At 32.5% G+C, this 23723-nt stretch overlaps 1 protein-coding gene across 13 annotated transcripts in view; it reads left to right on the forward strand.

Annotated features, from left to right (window-relative positions):
• The window catches only part of EYA1 (EYA transcriptional coactivator and phosphatase 1), a 91790-nt gene that overhangs the window by 13958 nt on the left and 54109 nt on the right, over positions 1-23723 (forward strand). For 4 of the 13 annotated variants that reach the window (XM_058176846.1, XM_058176850.1, XM_058176843.1 and 1 more), the window contains 8 exons: positions 5670-5747; positions 9004-9073; positions 9352-9497; positions 12870-13007; positions 14212-14294; positions 17390-17576; positions 20218-20354; positions 21191-21274. In XM_058176846.1, coding sequence (XP_058032829.1) covers positions 5670-5747; positions 9004-9073; positions 9352-9497; positions 12870-13007; positions 14212-14294; positions 17390-17576; positions 20218-20354; positions 21191-21274 — 923 coding nt within the window. Of the gene's footprint in view, positions 1-5669; positions 5748-8317; positions 8470-9003; positions 9074-9351; positions 9498-12869; positions 13008-14211; positions 14295-17389; positions 17577-20217; positions 20355-21190; positions 21275-23723 lie in introns of all 13 variants that reach the window. The other 9 variants (XM_058176855.1, XM_058176856.1, XM_058176845.1 and 6 more) reach the window with 5 other exon arrangements.

Here is a 23723-nt window from a genome sequence, read left to right on the forward strand (position 1 = left end):
GAAATCATTAAAATCTTGTTTGATAATTCACAGCATTTCAATGCATTAAGTATATAGCAGTATATAATACATATATAGTATATGTTACTTTTTAAAGTGATGAAAGACCCTTTGCCTTTAATAAAAGTAATAAATGTCTATGATACCATGTTCTTTTGCTTTTACCATTAATAAAAATGTTACTTAGGAAGGATTATGATAGCATTGAAAAATTTTTGCTAGAGTTTTAGACTTTGTATAGCTGTCTAATGGCAAAAGCAAGAACTACAGTTCTCCCTGGATCTCTGATTTCAAAGCTGAATGAATTTTTCAGCTTCACTAAGCTTCAGCTAATTCCATCAAAAATCCTTATTTTTATGAATATTCACACATTTTGTTTTCTATATATTAAAATATGACAATATTCTAAATTTAACAAATTAAATGGATTAAAGAAATATTTGCTCTTATCTGTTAGATTAAGTGATGAATAATTCATTCTGAAACAGGAAAAATATACTAGTGCCACCAAAACAAAATAAATGTGATATTACATAGTGAAACAGACGTCATAACAATCTATATATTTCAGTCTGGAAACATTCAATACTTTTCATGAAGAGTCATCTCTTGGCACTCCATAATACATTATTTTGGATTGATCTTAAATTTAAAAATATAATTTACTTATTTTGATGACTTTCACATGTCATATTAATAGACAAGGCATACAATCAGCTCATCAGATACCATGCCACCACAACCTATTTTAATACTATTTAAATCCTCTATTTTTGTGTGTACGTGTGTACATACACACATATAGTTACAGCATAATTAAAGTGTTAATTTCCTCTTCCCTCATATTGTAATCCAAATCTTGATTAAATTGTTTCTATTGCTGTGGTTATAAAATTCTGTTTCTGTTCAAATATAGTTGATGTTTACCCTTATGAATATCTAATACTGGCCATAGAAGCATCTATTCCAGGACTTTTGGTTAACTATTCTGCCTTCGGTCTGGCTAGCACTGCTATATTCATAGAATTTTAGAGTTTATTAGAGTTTATTAATTTTGAATGTGCTTTGTAGTATTTTTAAAAACAATTAATTGGATTAAATATTATGGAGGGAATTTGCCCTTACATAGAATTTATCTTCACTTTGGAGCTGATCAAAAGATGGGATATACAGCTTTTTATCATTCATTTAATAGATTTGTAAATCCTCAGTCAAGAATTAAAAGCAAAAAAAAGAGAAAGAGATCTCATCCCCATGCCCTATAGTGCTGTCCTCTGGGAATGATAATAGTATCTTGGAAGACTCACTTCAGTGCTGCTATTTTTAATATATTCTTGTCTGTATGTAAAATAGTTGGTGCTGGAAAGATGTTTTTGTTCATTCTTCCCATTGTTAGTGGTTAATGTTTTAAATAGATAGGGAAAGAGGCTAAATCAAAGGCTTACCAAAACTGATCAAAATCCAAACCTGAAACGAATTTGGGGACCATAATACTTCTCATATAAAGCATTATATATTCCCTGAAATTAATATTTTCATGGCAGAAGTATGAGAATTTATTGAAAGTATTAGATTATTGTCTGACTATGTGTCAGAATATTTTAAATAAGACCTTGTCAGTTTTGTACATACTGGATTGAAAAATAAAAATCCATGTTGATTGTTTGACAGAATCATAAATATTTTGAATATTTATGATATTTTTATAAAAATAAATAAAATAAATGGCAAAAGTTTAAATATTTAGATTTAATCATCTTTCAACTAAATTAACTTTTTTCTCTATAAAACATTTTGTATATTTTATAAAGAGGAGGGTCATGTATTTAAAAGGATTAAGGGTTTTAACTTTTAACTTTATATTAAAATTTATAATCTGTTTAAAGTAAAAATTGAAATTGGTGCAAATCAATTTTTAAATGTCCATTTATTTATTTATTTATTTATTTATTTATTTATTTATTTATTTATTTATTTATTATTTAGATTTTTATATCGCCCTTCTCCCGAAGGACTCAGGGCGGTGTACAGCCAGATTAAAACAGAACAATATACAAATTAAAACCACAGTTAAAATAACGTATTCTATAAATGGCCAAAAATTAAAACCGTCAAATTTGACCCATAAATAAAATACACCAATTAAAATTATTAAAATTTGAAAAATTTAAAAAATTTAAAAAATATTGAAAAATTAAGCCAGTCCCGCTTGAATAAACAAGTACATTTTCTTAATTAATCGTATTTTTATTCTAGACTTTTTTTTTTATTTAAATGCTACCTTTCTATTTATGGCTCAAAACTGCTCCTGTTATTATTCTGCTGTTTTTTGTAGAGATTACTTTGTAATCAGTACACCTGTTTCAAAATGAATGTTCCTAGAAAATTACTAATCAAAGATGTTTTTAGGTATGAATTTGATAATTATATGTAAGAACTTCATTTCTTTTTAAATTTATAAAAAAGAGAAAACAAAGAAAAAATGTAGCATATGCATCAGAAAACACTGCTGTTGGCACTATATGTGTATTTTGCAGTACTCATTTGTTAACTTCATGATAATTACATAAGTTTTACTCATTCAACTAAATAACTAATTTTGCTTGCCTGGATCTTCATTATTTGCTGTGCTTCTATAAGTAAGTTTGTTAATATTGGGAGGAGGGAAGGAAAGATACAGGCATAGAAAGGGAGGGAGGGAGGGTCTCAATTTTGTCATTACATTACATATTGGCACTCAAAAGAAGGTAGCTGTACATTTTGTAAATGTGTATAATTCCAAAACAAATTCTATATATTTTACTACATTTACAGAATTCTGTATTATGAAATAAATGCAACAGATGTGCCTTGGGATACAGTCTTCTTTTTTCATAAAAGAACTTGCAAGTTATAACTTTTTAGGTGGCTACATATAGAACTCACCCACACACCTGCTTTAAAGACATCTGGTTGCTATCTTGGTGCTTAACTATGTGTTACATCATTGTGTAGCATGTGCCCAATCTTCATTTGACTTCCATTTTTATACACCTCTTGTATATGATAGTCTAGATTTAGATTAGGCCCACACATGTATCTTAAAAACAAGCAGAAATTATGCCTGACAGTTTCTTCTGGGGAAAGGAGCATTTTATTTTGTATTAAAGTATCTTATTCTGGAGGAAATTATGTCTGCGGAGTATTTGCTCTCACCCTAGTCTGATTTAGGTCCTGTTTGCTTAAGAAAACTGTTGAATATATAATTAGCATACAGCATAGTTTGATCTTTATCAAATGTTTGTTTGTGTGTGTTTGTTAAGTGTGCGATGTAGTAACTGTTGTAACAAGATCAGGATAAAAAGGATAAAATTAAGATAAAGGGAATATAATATTGTAAGATCATGTTAGATTTGGAAATGGGAATAATTGGCAATATAGGAAAAATATAGTCAAAGCTAGGCAAAATTCCTGCAGTGATTGAATAAGGTTTCCATTTGCTCAAATAGTGAAGTTTTTTAAATGTGGTACAAGTGGTTTTTGTACACATTTGCTGCATTCCAAAGCATATTTTTCTTTAGAATAAAGAATGCATGTTGAACCGACTTACAATATCTTTCTGTTTTTACTCTTGAGACTGCTTTCAGAATATGTCATTTTGCTGCCAAACTTTATAGAGAATTCTTTCAAGCTCTTACTCCTTTTAATTGCAGCAATTGTTATGTGCAGCAAAAAATTTTTGTCTGTTTCTTAATGCTTGTGTATGCCAAACAATCTAAGAAAGCAATAATGTATACATTTATATTGTGTTTGTTTAATTAAATTTGATTTTTTTCCATTTGCCTTCATGATGTTTGGTGGTAAAGGCTTTCCTTAATAGTAGGAAAAGTTGAATATAGAAAAGCCTAGCTTCATATTTTACAAAGTAAAGTGTCATATTCTGTTCTCTTCACTTTCTTAGCTCAGTTTGGCATTTGTAGAAATAAAGTAACTACTGTTTCTTCTGCATTATATACTATCAAAAACAGTGCAAATTATTTAATATTTTATAGGTGCTTGAAGGACTTTTATCATATCATGCAATGTGATGAAGGAAAACTCTTCTAAATAAGTTAAATTCTTATGGTGATTGGCTTTGTTTGTCAGTTACCATAAGCATTTGGGTCCTTGACAGTTAATAAAGCTATAAAAACAATTCCTCAGGATTGAATAAAACATTTTCTAACCATCCAGTAGAAATAGATTTCATTCTAAGAGAAAGTACAATATATACTTTAGTAACTCAAAAAGGAGAGAAAGATAACTATAGTTAACACTATTTATGTACAGAGAAAGTAGCTACAGCTTTTCTCTTTAAAAAAGGCATCTTTATAAATTCTTACCTTTAAACTGATTTATTATATTCCACATTGATAACATATTCTGTGTTAACGATCCAATTGGCTTTTTTGTATATTTCTTTACATATGCAACAACTTTTAATGTAAGATAATAACAATATCTATTTTTAATGTACTTTAGTTTTAATAACTAAATAAATGAGCTTGTCTTGTCACAGTAGAAACTATACTACAATTAGGAGAAGAACTTTAAAACAGGAATAAAGAATAGAATGGAATGGAATGGAATGAAATGGAATAGAACAGAGTAGACTAGACTAGACTAGACTGGAATAGAATAGAATAGAATAGAATAGAATAGAATAGAATAGAATAGAATAGAATAGAATAGAATAGAATAATGTTTGGAAATGTGGCCTCCTTTTGACCCTGGGCCATGGAAAATTTCTAGACCGTATTTAATTGACATTATTGCCTTCATCTTGGTTCAACAAGGAATGTATGGTGCTGGAGCTACAGTGAAGTCAAAGATTGGCTAAGCTGCTCATGAATATTAGGGAAATGGGCCCAACAGTCTGACGAAAGTATGCACCTGTGCATGCAGAATACACACAAGTGTGCCAGGTCCTCCCCATGCTTTTCCCATTTGGAGCACTTTATTGTCCCAGCAGATATAGAAAGTGATGGGTACTGCCTAGGATGCTGAGGGAAGCCCAGATGCCTGCCAGACTTTTCCACCAATATACAGATGTTCTTTGTAAAATTATACCATATGAAAAAATAGAATAGAATAGAATAGGGAAGGTTCTTGTCTAAAATCCTGAAAAGCACCTGTTGATCAGTGTAGATAATATTGAATAGACAAATGATCTGAAATTGCTTGTATTCAGCAAGGGGAGCATATAAGAAGAACCCTGCAGCATATAAAGAATTAAAGTAGTCTGGTTTCTAATTACAATGTAATATATATTCAATATGGTAAAACATGGCAAGACATTAAAAGGATGAAAAATAAAATTATATAACTGGATTTATTATTTATTTATTTATTAATATTGTTCAGATTTGTTCAGATTTGAAAATATTATCTTTTATGTTGTTCACTTTTGATATTTCTCTGGAAAAATAATATATCATTTAACTGATTATTAATGAATTATTTTTAACTTAAGCACTTCTGGAGTTGTATTCCATAAATGCACTTGTTGAGATTTGTGATGTGTTGCATTTTTGTATGTGATCCCACTGGATGCTTACAATATATGCGCGTTTTGCATGTATGCATGGGTTTGTGCACAAATAATAGGGTATATAGAACACATGTTATTTGTGGTTTCTTTTTTTTTTTAGTTAAAACAGAGCCAATGAGCAGCAGTGAAATTGCTCCTACTACAACAGACGGGTCTTTAGAGAATTTCTCAGGATCAGGTAAAAAATGAAATATTTTCACTGTATCAAAATGTCTGCGTCATAAATAAAAAATTAATGATTTTAATACTTATGTAACAACTTGTTTCCATGGCAGAAGACTATATAGCAATAGCACTTAAACTTATATAAAGTACCACTCCATAGTGCATTTCTGAGCAGTTTAGAATTAACATATTGCCCCCAACAATCTGGGTCCTCATTTTACCAACCTTGAAGGATGGAAGACTAAGTCAGCAAGGATCGAACTCCAGACTATGTGCAGAGTTAGCCTGCAATAGTGCATTCTAGCATGTGTATGTGTATGTGTATCCGTGTGTATCCATCCGTGTGTGTCTGTGTAATATATATTTCTTTCTTGGGATCTGTAGTAATTGGCAAGGAGTAGAGTTTGGAGGTTGCAAATATTCCATGGGGTGCCTACTATAAAAACAGATTTATTACTGCGGGATAATTAAGAAAAGAATAAAATTCAAATCTGCCAGTTTTGTAATAGTTTTAAATCATGCACTAACGATTGCTATTGAAAAAGATTAACACAGAACCGGAAAAGTTGCAGAATAGAATTAGATGCAAGGAAAGTACAAGAAAGGCATGTAGGACATGTATTGTGTATAGTATGAAAAGAATCTCCCACCCTTTCTCATAATATTTTCAGAACAAATAGCAGGATTTGTTTTTACATAATGAAGTATATAGCTAAACTCTGGAATCTAATTCTAGAAAATGTAATAAGTTTCACCAACATAGACAGCCCTAAACAGTTATTAGACAAATGTATAGAAGATAAATATATTAATAACTCTTATTTTTAATATATATTAGATCTAGTAAAAGGATTATGTTTTTTAACATCAGCTGCTGGTGAGATAGGATGATATTGTTTGTTTATCTCACTTAGAAATTTCTCATAAACATTTATTTATCCATAGTACAGTAGGAGCAGAATACTGGAATAGAAAAAGGTTTTATCTGATCCAGCTTTATTCTGAATCTCCCATGACATAAATTGTGAAGAAATCATCTGCCAGTCTAATTCAGTTCATAACATGGAAATAGTTTTCCTGAAACTTTTGATATTCATAGAATAAAGTATAAAATAGTTGCATCCCAGATATTTCAGTGAATGATTTCTTATTAATTTCATGAGTAATAACCAAGCAGCTTGTGTAGTCTGCTGCTTCTGCATATTTTGGGAGAACTAAGTAATCTTCCTTTGTTCGCATCTTTTCAATCTGAAAATTAACCTAATCTTGCGTAGCTTCTTCTCTGGTAATATTGAACTGCAGACTAGGGCCTACAAAACTTTTGCCAGACAAATTCTTGAATACAGCACTTCTGTCTGGAATCCACACTGCATATCGGACATTAATACAATTGAACAATTCCAGAGATATTTCACAAAAAGGCTCCTCTGCTCCTCTGTGCACAACAAAATACCTTATGCCACCAGACTTGAAATTTTGGGCTTAGACAATTTAGAACTTTGCCGTCTTCTGTCTGATCTAAGCATAGTACATAAAATAATCTGCTACAATGTCCTACCATCCAATGAATACTTCAGCTTCAACCAAAACAATACAAGAGCACACAATAGATAGAAACTCATGGTAAATTGATCCAAACTAGACTGCAGAAAATACAACTTCAGTAACAGAGTTGTCAATGCCTGGAATGCACTACCTGACTGTGATTTCTTCCCCAAATCCCCAAAACTTTAAACTTAGTCTACTGTAGACCTTACCCCATTCCTAAGAGGTCTATAAGGGGTGTGCATAAACACCATCCTGCCTACCATCTCTATCCTAATGTTTTCTTTTATTTGTATCCTTTTCATGTGTTTATAATTATTTTTACACTTGTATCTAATAAAATACATGCTTGACAAAAATAAAAAAATGAATATTCTTACATTTTAAGATTCTGTTGGCACTGAACTTTCTTTGAAGATAATATGTGTAGCTTCTTGATACTCTGCATATCTTTCTGTATTTCAGTAGAAAATGTGTAGACTGGACCCATATTTAATCTTTAGATCTTTACATGTCATTGAAAAGAACCATTGTCATCCTGGGAGCCTACTGTCAAATAGTGTGCAATAGAAGTGGAAAACCTCAAATACTGTTCACTAGGCTTCTAATTCATTAGTTCTTCGGTAGCAAACCAGCAAAGTATGAATAGAGATCCTGCTTGGGAAATTAATTCACCCACTTTCTTGCTATCTCAAAAGCTAGATAGAATATACAGAAAACTGAAATACTGCTATATTCGTAACTGAATTTGCTCTTTTTAAATTGTATTATTTTGTTGCTATCCAGTCCTCTATAAGAATTTCTGCACTGTGTGCCAACTTGTTTATATAAAAACCAGCATGCCAATTTGTGATTCAAAGAAAATTTGAGTATGTGCTATCAAGCTGGTGTCAGTAAATACATAGATGGATGTATTTTACCAGGATGATGTGTCTCCAGCCTAACCCTTCAGGTTTTCCAGAGGTGCACTCATTGCTGATACAGTTGATTGCACCTATTCTGCTGCTGGTTGTCATCTTCTTCTCTATCCTTTCACAGCATTACAGACTTGCTAGGAGAGCTGAGTCTCATATATTGTGCCTAAAATAAAGTAATTTGAACCTAGTCATTTGTGCTTTGAATGGGAACCCTGACTGATGAGTTCTATGATCCATCTGAAGAAGATTAAACACAACAAACATGGCCCTTAGGTGAAAAATATTCCTCAGTTTTGGTTTAGATAGTAGTGGATTACAAATCTGCAGTGATATAAAGAACATCCTGAGTTGTATAAATTTGTTGAAGTCAAGATTTTAAAGATACCATTTATTTACATCAATAACTGTTTAATATAGTTTTTTAGTGTGTGAGGGAGAAAGAGGAAGACAGATTGTAGTTAAAGATCATTAGCTTCCAACTGAAATATCACTCATATAAAATGTAGAGTATTAAGGAAGAGTGAAGTTGAAAGAAAAAAAAGTAACTTCAACATTAATTAAATAGAACCAAGTATGACAGGAAGTAAAAGTTATGAATGATCCGTTAGGAGCAATTGAAAAAATGTAATTTGTAATTAAGATACAGGGAGTCATCGTGCTAGTCTGACTTTAATAAATTATTACTTGACATTAGTTTAATAAACATTGTTAAATGTCTAAAGTGTCCTGACAAAAATAATATTTGGATTAGATATGTTCTGTGTATGTGTTAACACTTCCATGTGCTTTTTCTCCCCTTTCCTATAGCAGTTGGGAGCAGTGGCTTCAGCCCAAGACAAACTCACCCGTTTTCCCCACCTCAGATATATCCTTCCAAGTAAGATATCTTTACTTTAAAGAGAAAAAAGAAGAAAAGTTATACCCAGCTTTTTATCACTGTTATTGACTCCACCTGTTAAATTGTAGTTAAAATCAATTTTCTGTTGCAAAAGAATGAACTTCAAAATAATAAAATAAATATTTAGCTATAGAACTATATTAATGTACTTGCTTATCACTAAAATGTTTAGATTGTGCCATGCAGTTTTACCAATGTGTCTTTCTATTGTTTTAATGCAATTTTTTTCCTATTTTCTCTCATTTTGCATGTAACAGCAGACCATATCCACATATTCTCCCTACCCCTTCTTCGCAAACTATGGCTGCATATGGGCAGACACAGTTTACCACCGGAATGCAGCAAGCTTCTGCTTATTCAACATACCCACAGCCTGGTCAACACTATGGAATCCCATCATATGGTGAGTGAAAGTGGAAAATGGCAGCAGGTTTCACTGTTACAGAGGGATAAGCAAAAACGTTATTTAAGCAGCTAACAGAATTTGCAAATACTGTTTTAAAAGTGCAAAAAAGAACTTGACATTAAAAAAATATAACTGGAAAGATTTTACAGTTTTAAAAAGATTTTAGTTAGGCTTGAGTATTTGAAACCTGTACATTGAATCGAGTTATGGTGCTAAATTGAAGTAATCACTAGAGCTGTGTACATCATTCAAAAGAAGTGGTTTGGAAGAAACAGATGCACATACATGCATTTTTGAATTGTTAAAGCAGCTGCATCTTTTTCTAAAAAGTTGATTCCAGTTCTTTTTGCATACATAAAGATAGGGAGCATATGACAGCCCAGTTGTGTAAACCTGTCAAAAGATGCAACTGTTTTAACATTTCAGAAAGAAGGGTTTGTACATCTGAAAGGTTTATACAGCCCCAATTCTATTTGTTTAGTTATGAATTTATAATCTGCCATAACCAAGGCTGTGCTAAATGGTGAACAAAAGTCACCTTCAGTGTAAGAACATCAATAATATGCAATAAAAGAAGTACAAAGTGAAATGTACATAATTATTCCTGGATTAAGTTGCTACCTCTTTTCTAAATAGCTTACTAAAATTCAGATTTCTTTTTTAAAATGATAGAAAGATTTTGAGATTTTAAAATGTAATAAATGCAAAACAGATTTTTCTTAGTTAATCTTGAACTGCAAACTTTTTTTGCAACTGACCTCCAATGGTGGCAAAGGCTTTAACAGCTTTATTTAAGCATTATTTTCCATCTCAATTAATTGGGATTGATCTATAACCTAAATATATTGAAAGACTGCTGAGTCATGTAAAGTACCTTGGGTAATAAATATCGCCAATGGTTCTAAGGTAGATATTACATTACCTCTGGATGAAAACAAATTGTATATAGTACAATAGTCAAATGAATAAAACTGGGTTTTTTAATATACATTTTTGAATACAAAATAAGATGTGTGTAAATCTATAGATAACTTTCTTATTTGGTCATTTGATCAGTTTTGCAATATATAAATTTTACCCATGAGTCTAGGTAAAAATGTTTTAAAAGATTAGATTCAAACATAAAATTAATTAGATTAACACAAAATAGCAAAAAATTAGTAAGTTATCATACCCCTATGTAAAAGCATAAATTTTATAGGCTAAAAGCCTTAGAAGAGCAGAAAGGCCCTTTAAAATATTTGAATTATCACAGAGTTAATAGTAACCACTCTTAAATCTTATATTACATAGATGTAAGCTTATTTAGTATGGTCCATTTTTGAATGGACCCTTTTCCATTTCCCCGTTATGAAATATAGTATTGTTAAATGGGAAATGGTAGTAGAGATGATTAAAGTGTATAACATTTTGGTCTACGATGTTTCCAGGTTTTTTTTTCGTTATATCTTAGCTTTGACATTTTTAATGGAACTTTATTTTATTTGTAATATGTTTCAATATGCATGTGTAGATCCTCATAATTCTCATTACTATCATTACCAAAATTCTAGTAATATCATTTATATTTTTCCTCTAAAGATAGAGAAGAGAATAAAATATTAGGAAAATCTTTTGAAATAAAGCCATCCCACAGAATAACAGGATCAAATAAAAATTTACACCAAAGCTGTATATAATATTTATATAATGTCTGCTTTCCATTTTCAATAAACCTCAAGGAGAAGATGATTAGTACCAAAGAAGGTCTTATCTTTCAAGTCTATTCATAACACAAAAATACCTCATGTATAGTTTGAAACAATATTGGCATGATCCACTTGATGAGTTTCCTCTGTATGTCAAGTCATTATATTTATTTACTCCAAATAGATTTTTTTTCAATGCAATACAATGACTTGTGGTATGGAAACCAACCACAAAGTGAAAGTAATGTAAAGGCTGCAATACACATTCATGAAGCATTTCCAAGAAGTCTCAAGATGGTGTAACTACTTTCCAGTACAGATTTTTCATACAGTCCTTAAAGTTGGAAAAAAATAGCCAAATCTTATGACTAGTTGTTTGGTAACATCTTAACTTTCTCTAGACTGACTCTGTATAAATGGGGCATTTTAAAAAAAAAAGTCTGTTCATATTGTTATGCTGGAGAAAAAAGTTTCTAGATTGCATCTCTATATTTGCAAAGAATTTTGTTGATTTAATAAGGCTGAACATTTTTGGGTAATGATATGAATTTTATTTTTAGTAAGTATTTAAACCCTTTTTGATTTATACCTATTTTAATCTATTCCTGAAGAATATGAAGAAAGGACTGTATAAAGTTGAGAAAATATGAGTTGCTTTAATGAACAGCAGAAATGGTTTTGAAGCATATAGCCCCAATTATTGTGGATTCCTGGCACAGCCTCAGTGGACATGTATTCTTAAATCCAATCTGTGCTAAAAAAAGACCATTTTCTCCTTTTAAAGGGCTCTTTTGTCATAATTTGGGGTTGGAAGCAATGCTAACTACAGAAAACTTAAAACATTGGTTCTAGCAACTGATAAATATAAATGTTGTTTATCTATGTTAGTCATATTAAAGTTCATAGACTTTATCAAAGTTCATAGACTAAATCAAAATGTTGAATTTATTTATTTTAATAGGGCAAAAATAGATAATTCTTATATTTATGATATTTAGTACGTTGTAGGAAAATCAATTTTAATTCAAGATAAATCCCTTTTTTACAGTTTAGAATCACATATCTTCCATCTTCCTTCTTTTTTTACTGCTACTTGGTGTTTTTCAGTTTTTAGTCATTATTTAATAGGAAACATCCAGAAAAAATATTAATGACTTTGTATTTGTTGAAATGAGAAAAAATTAAAAGTTTATCAGATACTTTGTTCCTTCAAACTAAAATTATGCTTTATTATTGCTACTTCATGCTGTCCATCATGTTTTTCTCTATATAGAGAAATTTTGGAGTAAGATTTGCATTCACAAGGCCCTTATTTTCTATTTAGTCAACAGTTAAACCCACCAAATTCTAAAGGACATAAATGTAATATTCTGTGTTGAAATTCATTTTTCAGACTAGCCCCACTGAACTCAATTTTAGTTGCTGCTTAGTAGACATTCATACAATTGCACTGTACATAATATAATCTAGGATTTGTTGATCAACAATCAATCCTAGATTTATTATATTAGTTTACTCTAGATTAAGTATTTAAATTATAATGATTACATTCTTTGAACTAGATAATGAATTGTGGTTTAGTCTGCCTTTGCAGTTCAATGTATGGATCATTGTATGATTTATTAATGCCCTCTAAGTGTTGAAAATGAACAAATAGCTTTGCTATCACTAACTGATTTAGGTGCATTGTGGGCAGGCATCAAGACAGAAGGTGGATTGACACAAACACAGTCACCTGGTCAGACAGGTTTTCTGAGCTACAGTGCAAGCTTTAGCACTCCTCAACCAGGACAGGCTCCATACAGTTACCAGATGCAAGGTCTGTGTAAATGATTATAATTCATTTGGTTTCACCATACTGTTTTTATTTATTAAATTCAAACTTTAATTCATTCAGTGAACCAGTTGTTGACAGTTATACAATTTAAATATTTTGTATTTGGGTATTGAGAAATAAGGACATTCCACAGAACTCACGAGTGTGAGTTTGACTTTGACTATTTCAAAGATATACATTGCTCCAACAGAGAATGAGTTTTCTTTTTTTCATAATCCCATCTGACAAGATTATCAAATGACTAATACAGTTATTTACTTCAACTTTTCCGTATATTCTGTATTTCCATCAATTACAGATTTTTTCTTTATTGCTTTTTTAAAAAATCCATCCTTCACATGTTTTCCTTCTAAGTATCCATATGTTCAAATTAGCTTTTGGGCATAAAAGGAAGTACAGCTTTGTAGATAAAAACATTAAAACAAGAAGGCCATCTGTCTATTTGGAAAACGAAATTGACAGTGAATTGCAGTATCCAGACCCTTTTAGTCAGTGGCCTTTCTCTGTAATAATGCTTTGTGTATCAGGAGAAACAGTAGTTTCTCAAGAAAGAGAAAAGTGCTGCCCAAGGCTATATAGTGAATGACACTAAAATAAATTTTAATTATTTGTGTCACTATTAGACACGACACAGGTTGCCTTTAGCTAAAACTTTTTCTTTTTATAGCAAGAAGGTATACATGGTGATATTAAACTGCTTAAACTGAAAACTCTGAATACCTAGTTTCTTCCAGGATCAACAGAAATTAATTTTAACATAGTTTACATCCTGTTCTTGAATGTCCCCTGGTTAACCACTATGAGAACAGAATGTTGAACTAAATATTGTGCACTATATTTTGAATTCAAAGCATTATAAACATTTTTTTTAATCTTGAGTTCAAAACAGATTTTTCTCACCTTACTATTCTGAGCTTTGAACAGCTTTGGTTCTGATTTGCAACTGTTGTTTTTTTTTACTTCAAATAGGGCTAATATGTTGAGCTTAAAATGGAGTTGTCAAAACTGCACTGCAACACTTCCATTAAGATTGAAACAACCATGTTGATCAAGATTGTTCTTCAATCTTGAAACAGAACATTTCAAATTCAAAATATGTTTTAGATCCCTGCCAGGCATGTTTTAGTCTGACTGAATGTAGTTATACTAAAGATTTAAATACTTTCTCTTTAATGTTTTGTTTCAGGAAGCAGTTTCACAACATCATCTGGAATATATGCTGGAAATAATTCACTTACAAATTCTACTGGATTCAATGGTTCGCAGCAGGTAAATATGAGAGGTGGGGTTTTTTGAAACATTTTTCTCACTTTTTATTGAAATATTAGTGTACCTTTCCTGTAAGAATGAACATTGATTTGCTGCCCATTGTTTATAATCTTAATACACAACACAAAAAGAATATGCAGTGGAAAGACAAAAACAGAAAAAGGAACATTTGGTAGGATTGTGGAAATTAATTGAAAAAGTGTTTTAGATGGCTTGCAAGCATGAGCATAGCATCTCTGTGCCATTCAATGAAGTAGTTCAACCTTTTTGTAGGCAAATCATAAAGAAAATGCCATTACATTATGAATTGCCTTAATTTTAATGAGCAGTTGAAGTAGTTGGGTTGCTTTAATTAATGCCAAAGAAATGGTATTGTTTGATGAGCTTTCAAGCATTTCTGAATATTTTCAGTATTTACACTCCTAATCTTTTTTTTACCCATACATACTCATGCAAAGCATAGTAAAGAGCAAAAAATAATAAGCCAAAAAAATTAAAGCACTAAGTAAAATGAAATACAGCTAAACATAACTCACACATCACTTGATATACTTCTCTCTATATTAATATCCTACAAAATATATTTTCTTCCACTGTGAGCTTATCCCATTTCCTAAATTGCCATTTGTTCTTTAAAAGTTTACGTGTCTTTTTTTAACGATCACATCAATATCAGTAACTACAACTTTTTCTTTACTCACTTACTCTTGTTTGCCATTTTGATTTGATCTTTATCTAGTTTCTCTGTGATCAAATCATATCAGTGTATTTTCTTCGCATGAATCATTCACTTTTGTATTTAATCCACACCTCTAATGTTTCCACAAGACCACATAGATTTATCCAAATATAAACCACCAAACGTACATCATACTTACTTTTTATTTGACATTGAACCATTTTATTTACTGTTACATTTCCTTTATTTCTGTTACATACCACATTACTGCTTTTGGCAATCAACTTTCAGCTCATTCAAAACATTCCATAATTAAATGTATAACCAATTTTATTTGTCACCTTTGTACATTTCTGAATGGTGCACTTGAACAATAAATATCTAGTCTACCCATTAAATGCCCAGTATAAAACCTAATTGAATTTCCCAGATGCTCACTGTCACTTCTAGTACTCATAATTAAAATACAACACCTTCCAAATACAAGACCTTCCAAAGCACCCTTACTGTAACTAACTAAATATTATGTATGTTTTTGTATTTATTTTTGTTATATTTTCTTTTCACAAGGATGCAATAAAATATAGAATAGAATAGAATAGAATTTTTATTGGCCAAGTGTGATTGGACACACAAGGAATTTGTCTTGGTGCATATGCTCTCAGTGTACATAAAAGAAAAGATACGTTCATCAAGGTACAACATTTACAACACAAATGATATTCTTACAAAACACATATTCTTCCAATAACATGTAATGGATGCAATCTTCACATACATGTTAAACAAGTTGTACTCCCACTCAAAAAGAAATCATGAACATACATTAAAATTTCCTAATTTATACCACTTTTACTTGAAAACTTACTATGTTAACATTCTTACAGCAATCATTATTCTTTTCTTCAATTATCTTCGATACTATTATGTATTTCTTTTTAGTTTGACACATATATGAGAATGTATAAATCATTCTATGCATAGAACTCTACTAGTAGGAGTGAGGGTCCTTGGTGTTCTCTGAGCTTGGTCTTTTTCTTGCAGACATTTCATTACCAAACTAGTAGCATCATCAATGAGCACAACCAAGTTCTGGGAGCAACAAGTACCTCTCATTTCAACCAGGGGTGGGCTGCTGGGGGTTCGCAGGGGTTCAGGAGAACTTCTACCTAAGATTGTGTGCAGTTCAGAGAACCCCCAAATCCCATTCCTGGCCGGCCCCGCTCATCCCACCCCTCCCAGGAGTCCCCACACGGCCCATTTTGGATGCAGGTAGGTGCAGGGTGCGCATGGACACTTGGGAAAGGCAAAAAAACGGGCCTACCAGAAGTTCAGGAAGGCCCGTTTCCCAACTCCAGAGGGCCTCCGGAGCCTGGGGAGGCTGTTTTCGTCTTCCCAGAGGCTCGAGGAATGCCTTTGGAGGGAAAAAACACCCCACCACCACCCTAGTGTAGGAGGGCGACTAGGCAGCATGCCGGCTGCCCACCCAGCAACCGGGCAGAAAACCCTGTGCTAAAATTTTTGAAGTCCACCCCTGATTTCAGCCCTGAGCTATAAATATTCTCCTTTATCAATGTTGTAGTAGTTTTTACATAATGATCAGCTGCATAAAGAGAGAGAAACAGCCTGAAAAAATACATATTTCAGTGTGCTAATGGAATAGCTCTCCTATCACTTCCATCATCAAAGGGTGTGAGAGCTACCTTTTTTAGAAAGATTACAAAGCAAATAAAGGTAGTCTTCAATTTATGATCTCAATTGAGCCCAAATTTCTTTTGCTGAGGGATATAGTTGTTAAGTGAGTTTTGCCCCATTTTACAAAACTTTCTTGCAATATTTGTTAAGTGAATCACCGAAGTTGTTAAGTTAGGAACATGGCTGTCAAACAAATCTGTTTTATAGACTTTGCTGGTCAGAAGGTTGCAAAAGATGATCATGTAATCCTGTGACACTGCAACGGTCATAAATATGAGTCCGTTGCCAAGTATCTGAATTTTGATGACAAGGATGCTACAACAGTCATAAATGTGAAAAATGGTCATAAATCACTTTTTTCAATGCCGTTGTAATTTTGAATGGTCACTAAATGAACTGGTGTAAGTCAAGGACTACCTGCTCTTCACTCAGAAAAAAACAATTTAATATTATGTTATCTAGAACTTTGTGGTTTATCTTTATTTAATAACAGAATTTTAAAGCTTCAGTGTATAACTTTTATTTTCCAAATTTAGTTCAACTTTTGTAGAAACAGTTTCTATAATTATCTATTCTTTAAAAATAAATGTTAGAACAGTAATTTATTTAAGGCTAAGGTAACAGAAAGTGCATACAAAATTTGAATTTATATTAAAAGTAAATAAAATGTAATTGCTTGCTGATGGAAAGTGTAATTCAACATTTTTCTTGCCTCTGACAGGAATACCCATCTTATCCCACCTTTGGCCAGGGTCAATATGCACAGTATTATAATAGTTCTCCATATCCCTCGCATTATATGACAAGCAGCAACACCAGCCCAACAACTCCTTCCTCTAATGCAACTTACCAACTTCAAGAACCACCAACTGGCATCACAAATCAAGCTATAACAGATCCTACAGCAGGTAATTGTTCTATTTTATTACCTTAATAAACATAGGATGCATAAAGATAAATTCATGTTTTTGTTTTTTCAGTACTGAAAAGATGAGTTGAAGGTAAATTGTATAGCAATTAATTTTCAGATGCACGATTTTCTACAGTTTTTGTAAAATAGTCAAGTTTGCAATAATAAAAATTGCAAGATGAGGAATAGTATTTAAAGAGTTTGATTTCCTAACCTAAACTATTTTAGGTGCTGGGCTAAGAGGGCAGTTTTGTAGCTGGTTATATTGTATGTGAGTATGCTCAAACAAACTGAGATTTGTTTCAGAATAAGTTCATAAAAATAGTTCCAGAACAAGAAATTTTTGAGAAAAGCAAAACATTTGGCTTAAACAAAACATTAAGTACAGGTTTTCCTGATGGTGGGTAGAGAGGAGGGAGATGTAGAATTGTATTTCTGGCTGCTTTATTTAGGGAACTACAAGCACAACCAAAATTTCAAACTAGAATATGTGAAACTTTAACATAAATTTAATTCCAACAAGTTAGGATCAAAAGATTATTATTTTTATTTGTTCTCCTAGAGACAACAGATGAGAAGAGAAAGAACTAGAGAAAATACTGTACAAAGATCTATAAATAGAAGTAGAATGGCTATGGCAAGGGGATTGGACTAGAAGTCCTCCAAGATGCCTTCCAACCTCCTTATTCTTTGTTCTATGTACTAAAGCAAAGATAGTACCAATAGTAACAGGCACCTAAGGTTCAATCCTCAAACAACTTGTCTATAGAAAGTTCAATGGGTTGAACACCTTGTTTCTCTATTCCCCATTTATTATGCTTATACTAAGATAAGGTCTTAGACACTATACCCAGGTTATGGCATTGGACCGGGATATTTACGGGACCGCCTGCTGCCGACAGTTACCTCCCATTGTCCGGTACGTCCAGTGCGCGCCCACAGGGAGGGTCTTCTTAGGGTGCCGTCGGCTAGTCAATGTCGGCTGGCGGCCCCCAGGGGAAGGGCGGCCCCCAGGGGAAGGGCGTTCTCTGTGGGGGCCCCGGCTCTATGGAATGAGCTGCCAGTGGGACTCCGTCTCCTCCCTGATCTCCGGACCTTTAAACGCGAGCTCAAGACTTTCTTTTTTCACCAAGCGGGGCTGGCCTGATTGATTTTAGTATGGGGGGTTTTAGTGGGTTTTAATAGGGTTTTATTAAGGTTTTAGTTTTGATAAATTTTAGCTAATATTTTAAGTATACAGCGATTGAATCAGTTTTTTAAACTTGATATTTTATTTTAATTTGTTAGGTTTCTTGTCGTTTTATTGGCTGTACACCGCCCTAAGTCTTCAGAGAAGGGCGGTATAAAAATATGAATAAATAAATAAATAAATAAATAAATAAATAAATAAATAAATACCACTCTGAAGAAATTTTGTTCTGACTGGCGAAGGGGAGAAGGAAATGTTTGAAAATTCATTTCATTGATTTTAGTGTGCTTATATAATGTGCTTATATATGATTAGAATTAGAGACATTGCAGAAGTAAAAGTTGGCATATTCAGATAAGAGTTTCATGCAGTAAGCTGATTTAATTCTGTGAATACATGAACTAGTATTTTTCTCTTATTAAGTTATCAAGTAGCTGTTATTGGCTGACATCTTTAGATATCAATACTTCCAAATGAACAAGCACTCTAGTATTCACCTGAAAATTGTCATAAAACCATGAAAGACATTTGTCTCCTCTTCCCAAAGGAAAATATTGCTACTTCAATATAGATTGAGTTTAGGTTGTAAATGCAATAGATTGAGGAAGGGTCCTTATAGTAAAGAACTCATGGGCCTTCTCGGAAACAAGTCTAAGGGAAATAAATATATATATATTCAATTTCTTGAAGAAATTGAATTAATTATACAAAGGTAAACTGAAACTATTATTGTAAGTCTATCATATTATGAACCCTGACCTTCCTGAAAAATCTCTATGGGAATCTTAATTCGTATTATTTTCATTAACCCTATAATATAGTTAAAATTGATCATGAGTTTAAACCATGAGTAAGAATGTAAAATTAGGCACACATGTGCTTATTTTGATAGGTACTGAAACCAAATTCTGTCCCAAATTTCTTTTGTACAAAGGACAGTTCTTTTGGCTACTGAAAAACACCACTCCATGATTTTTTTTCAGGAAAAAATACATAAATCCAACTCTCAAAAAATTTTTTTTGTGTCTATAAAAATTGCCATATCGATTTAGCACCTCATTCATCACTAGCCCATTTTAAAGTAGAAGTTTTTATGGTGATAATTTTTAAAACATGGGGAACAAAAAAGTATACTTAATTGATATCACTGAAATTTAGGCATTCTTAACTTTAGATGGGACATATTTTGAGTTCTTAAAAATTGGAAATCATTTTTTTGAAGCAATAAGCATTTGATAATAGACAAGAAGTGAACTTCCTTTATCTAGTGATTGTTGCAGATAAGATTAGAAAGAGCTCTTCCAGGTATGCTAATATTAACCCAAAATGAATGCTACAATGAACGCAAGATAATTATATTGGCCAAATCTGTACAGTCTACTTAAAATAATGAAATTCAGAAAGCTACAATTGAATTAAAATATGAGCAATTTTCTCTTCTTTTTTCCAGCAGAGTACAGTACAATTCCTACAACACCAGTTAAAGATTCAGAGGCAGATAGGTTGCGTCGCAGCTCAGATGGCAAATCACGTGGCCGAGGCAGAAGGAATAACAATCCTTCACCACCACCTGACTCTGACCTTGAGGTACTAGATACGAAACAGCTATTTTATTTGTATATTGAGTCATCCTTTTCAGCAGCATTAGGGAGGGTTGGTAAGGAAAGCAAAGGTGAGTTCATGAAAACTTTTGAAAATTAGGTGAAACAACACTTAGCAACACTTGCATTTTTACAAGTGAGTTTTCTTCTACAAAATTATTCATCTCTAACTGAACTCCTATTGTTCTTTTCTCAAGGTAAAAGTTACATAATTTGTTCATGACTGTTCAAGCTCAAACTTTGAATGTTACATTTTCAAAAGAAATAACTAAGTTACAATTAATGTTCTAGCAAGTTGATAGTGATTATGGATACAGTAAACAACTAATGAACTAAGACTGTGTGTTTCCATTGTATAATTTGAGTTTGAATTTATAACATTCAACAATTAATTAACAATTAAAGGGTATACCTTATTGCTATAAATATTTATATCTAGCTTGAACTAATTTTATGACAGATATATGTATGGACTAAGGCTATGCTTACTTCAAAAACAATTTGGAAGATATATTTTGAAAAGCAGAGGAATATGATCATAGCATGTCCCAGTACCTGAATTATTTTTAAAATTTTGCATAAACATGAAAAAGATAAGTCTGCTTTAAAAAGCAAATATCCACTTTCTATCTTGAGAAATTTTGCAATATTTCATCACTGTTGACATTATATTATAGTATGGACATTGGTCTGAAATTGAATAAAAAACAGATAAGTTTATAATAAGTACAACTTTTAGATCAATTCTTTTAGGTAAGTCTACTATACTTATCAACTTGATAAAGCATGACTGGTGTAAATATTTTGATTTTATTTTTATAGAGAGTTTTCATTTGGGATTTGGATGAGACAATCATCATTTTCCATTCACTTCTCACAGGATCGTATGCTAACAGATATGGGAGAGTAAGTATGAAATACAACATTTGTATATGTGTGCATGGAGAAGCAATCTATAGAAAAAAATAAAAACTTAATAGTATAACAGGATGAATTATTGAAGCTAAAAGTGAAATAAAAATAATTGTCATTGGGGTTTCAGTTCTTATGAAGCATTGAAAGTAAATGGTCAATTTTGGAGATAATCTGGAAATCTGAAAAGAAATACCGTATTTTTTGAGTATAAGTATAACCTTTTTCCCCCAAAAAAGAAGGTGAAAATCTGGATGCGTCTTACACGCCGAATGTAGCCCCACCCAGCTTCTCAAACGGAGGTTTCAGAGGCTGAAAGAAGCTTCAGAAAAGAAGCCCCCAAATAGAGCTTCAGAAAAGAAGTTCCCAAACGGAGCTTCAGAGACTTTGTTTCTGAAGTTCTGTTTTGGAGGCTTTCAGAGGCAGAAAATTGATTTCTGCCTCTGAAAGCAAGGCACAGAGCTCACAACCAAGGAACCTGTTGCTAAAATTCCCCTCTGGGAACAGCTGATTGGGGGTATTCTGGGAGGCCAATCCACCCACCAGATTTTTTCTTATTTTTCTCCCCAAAAACTAAGGTGCGTTTTATAGTCCAGTGCGTCTTATACTCCAAAAAATACGGTAGCACCCTGGAAACTTCCATATTGTAAAGAAATCAATACAAATGTTTCCGTGTAGTCATTAGGATCCGATAGTGAATTCAGAATACTTTAAACAATTAATTGTAAAAGTAAAATCATTTATAAACTTAAATTGCTTTTCAAACAAATAAATACATATTTGTATTTTAGTTCTCTATAACAATACACTAGAAATCCATGGTGCAACTTGTCCTCATGTTGACATAATAAAAAATTATGAATATTTAAAACTTTTGGTATTTTCTTTATTTCTGATGTATAAATTGCCTACTGAATTCTGGATGACAAAATGTTTGCCACTCTAAAAAATAGCATATTTCTCAATACATAAAATGTCCATTTTTCCCCTGAATGAAAGAAAAAATTATTAAATGAAATTTGTAATGTTAGAATTGTAAAACAAAGTAAATCCAGTTTATGATATGGATTAAAAAATGTTCAGTTCCAGGTTTTTAATACTAGACATAAATAAAATATTCTTTGGGAATTACGTAAAGAACTTTCTATATATGCCTGTCAGTATTATATGTTATTGTTTTTAGATTAGTATACCACAAACTGTACTAATACAATGCGACTGTAATGAAAAATAAATCTTGCTACTAAATAAATGGGTTTATGAAAGTTGGTTACATGGCACAGGGTTATGATATGATAAAATATTTCATTGATGGATGGATTATGTGTCATCAAATTTTAATAATTAGATAACTAGATTTTTTCCATGACAATCTCTCTCTAACCTGATTTTTTAATAAAATCAAATCTAATAGTGCATTTATTGCATTGCCACAGAATTCACTCACTTTTCTCCTCCTCCTCTTCCTCCTCCTCCTCCTCCTCTTCCTCCTCCTCCTCCTCCTCCTGCTCCTGCTCCTGCTCCTGCTTCTGCTGCTGTATGTCTATTTAAGGAAATTAGATATGTCTAGCCCAGCGGTTCTCAACCTGTGGGTCGGAACCCCTTTGGGGGTCGAATGACGATTTGCCAGGGGTCGCCTAAGACCATCGGAAATATGGGAAGTATACTTGCGAGTCGAAGAATTGCACTCCAATGGTTGACTCCACAAGCCAACTGCAATCACTCCCAATCGCTAGCCTAATCTGGCTTCAGGTGCAATAAACTTAATAGGGGAGGAGTCTCCGCTTTAATGCCTCCGTTCTCAAGGCAATCGCAAACAGTTCAGATCACTAGCCAATATGGCTTCAGGCACGATAAATTCAAAACGAAAATAATTTTATGGTTGGGGGTCACCACATCATGGGGAATTGTATTAAAGGGGTCGCCACATCATGGGCAATTGTATTAAAGGGGTTGCAGCACTATAAAGGTTGAGAACCACTGGTCTAGCCTAACAAACAAAAGGATTAGGAGTGAAATGGTTAAACTGAATGGCTGTCAGAAAGAAGAGCAAGTCAACTTCTATGGGCCGCGGTGTGGCTCAGGCTGTAAGAAGCCTGTTATTAAAACACAGCTGCCTGCAATTACTGCAGGTTCTAGTCCCACCAGGTCCAAGGTTGACTCAGCCTTCCATCCTTTATAAGGTAGGTAAAATGAGGACCCAGATTGTTGGGGGGGGCAATAAGTTGACTTTGTAAATATACAAATAGAATGAGACTATTGCCTTACACACTGTAAGCCGCCCTGAGTCTTCGGAGAAGGGCGGGATATAAATGTAAATAATAAAAAAAACTTATTCTCCAAAGCACCTACGAGCAGGACAAGAAACAATGGGTGGAAGCTGCTTAATGAGGATGGAATAAGTACTGCTGCTTTGGGCAGAAAGTTGGACTAAAAGATCTCC

Source organism: Ahaetulla prasina, chromosome 3 (assembly GCF_028640845.1).
Source record: "Ahaetulla prasina isolate Xishuangbanna chromosome 3, ASM2864084v1, whole genome shotgun sequence".
Taxonomy (NCBI): Eukaryota; Metazoa; Chordata; class Lepidosauria; order Squamata; family Colubridae; genus Ahaetulla; species Ahaetulla prasina.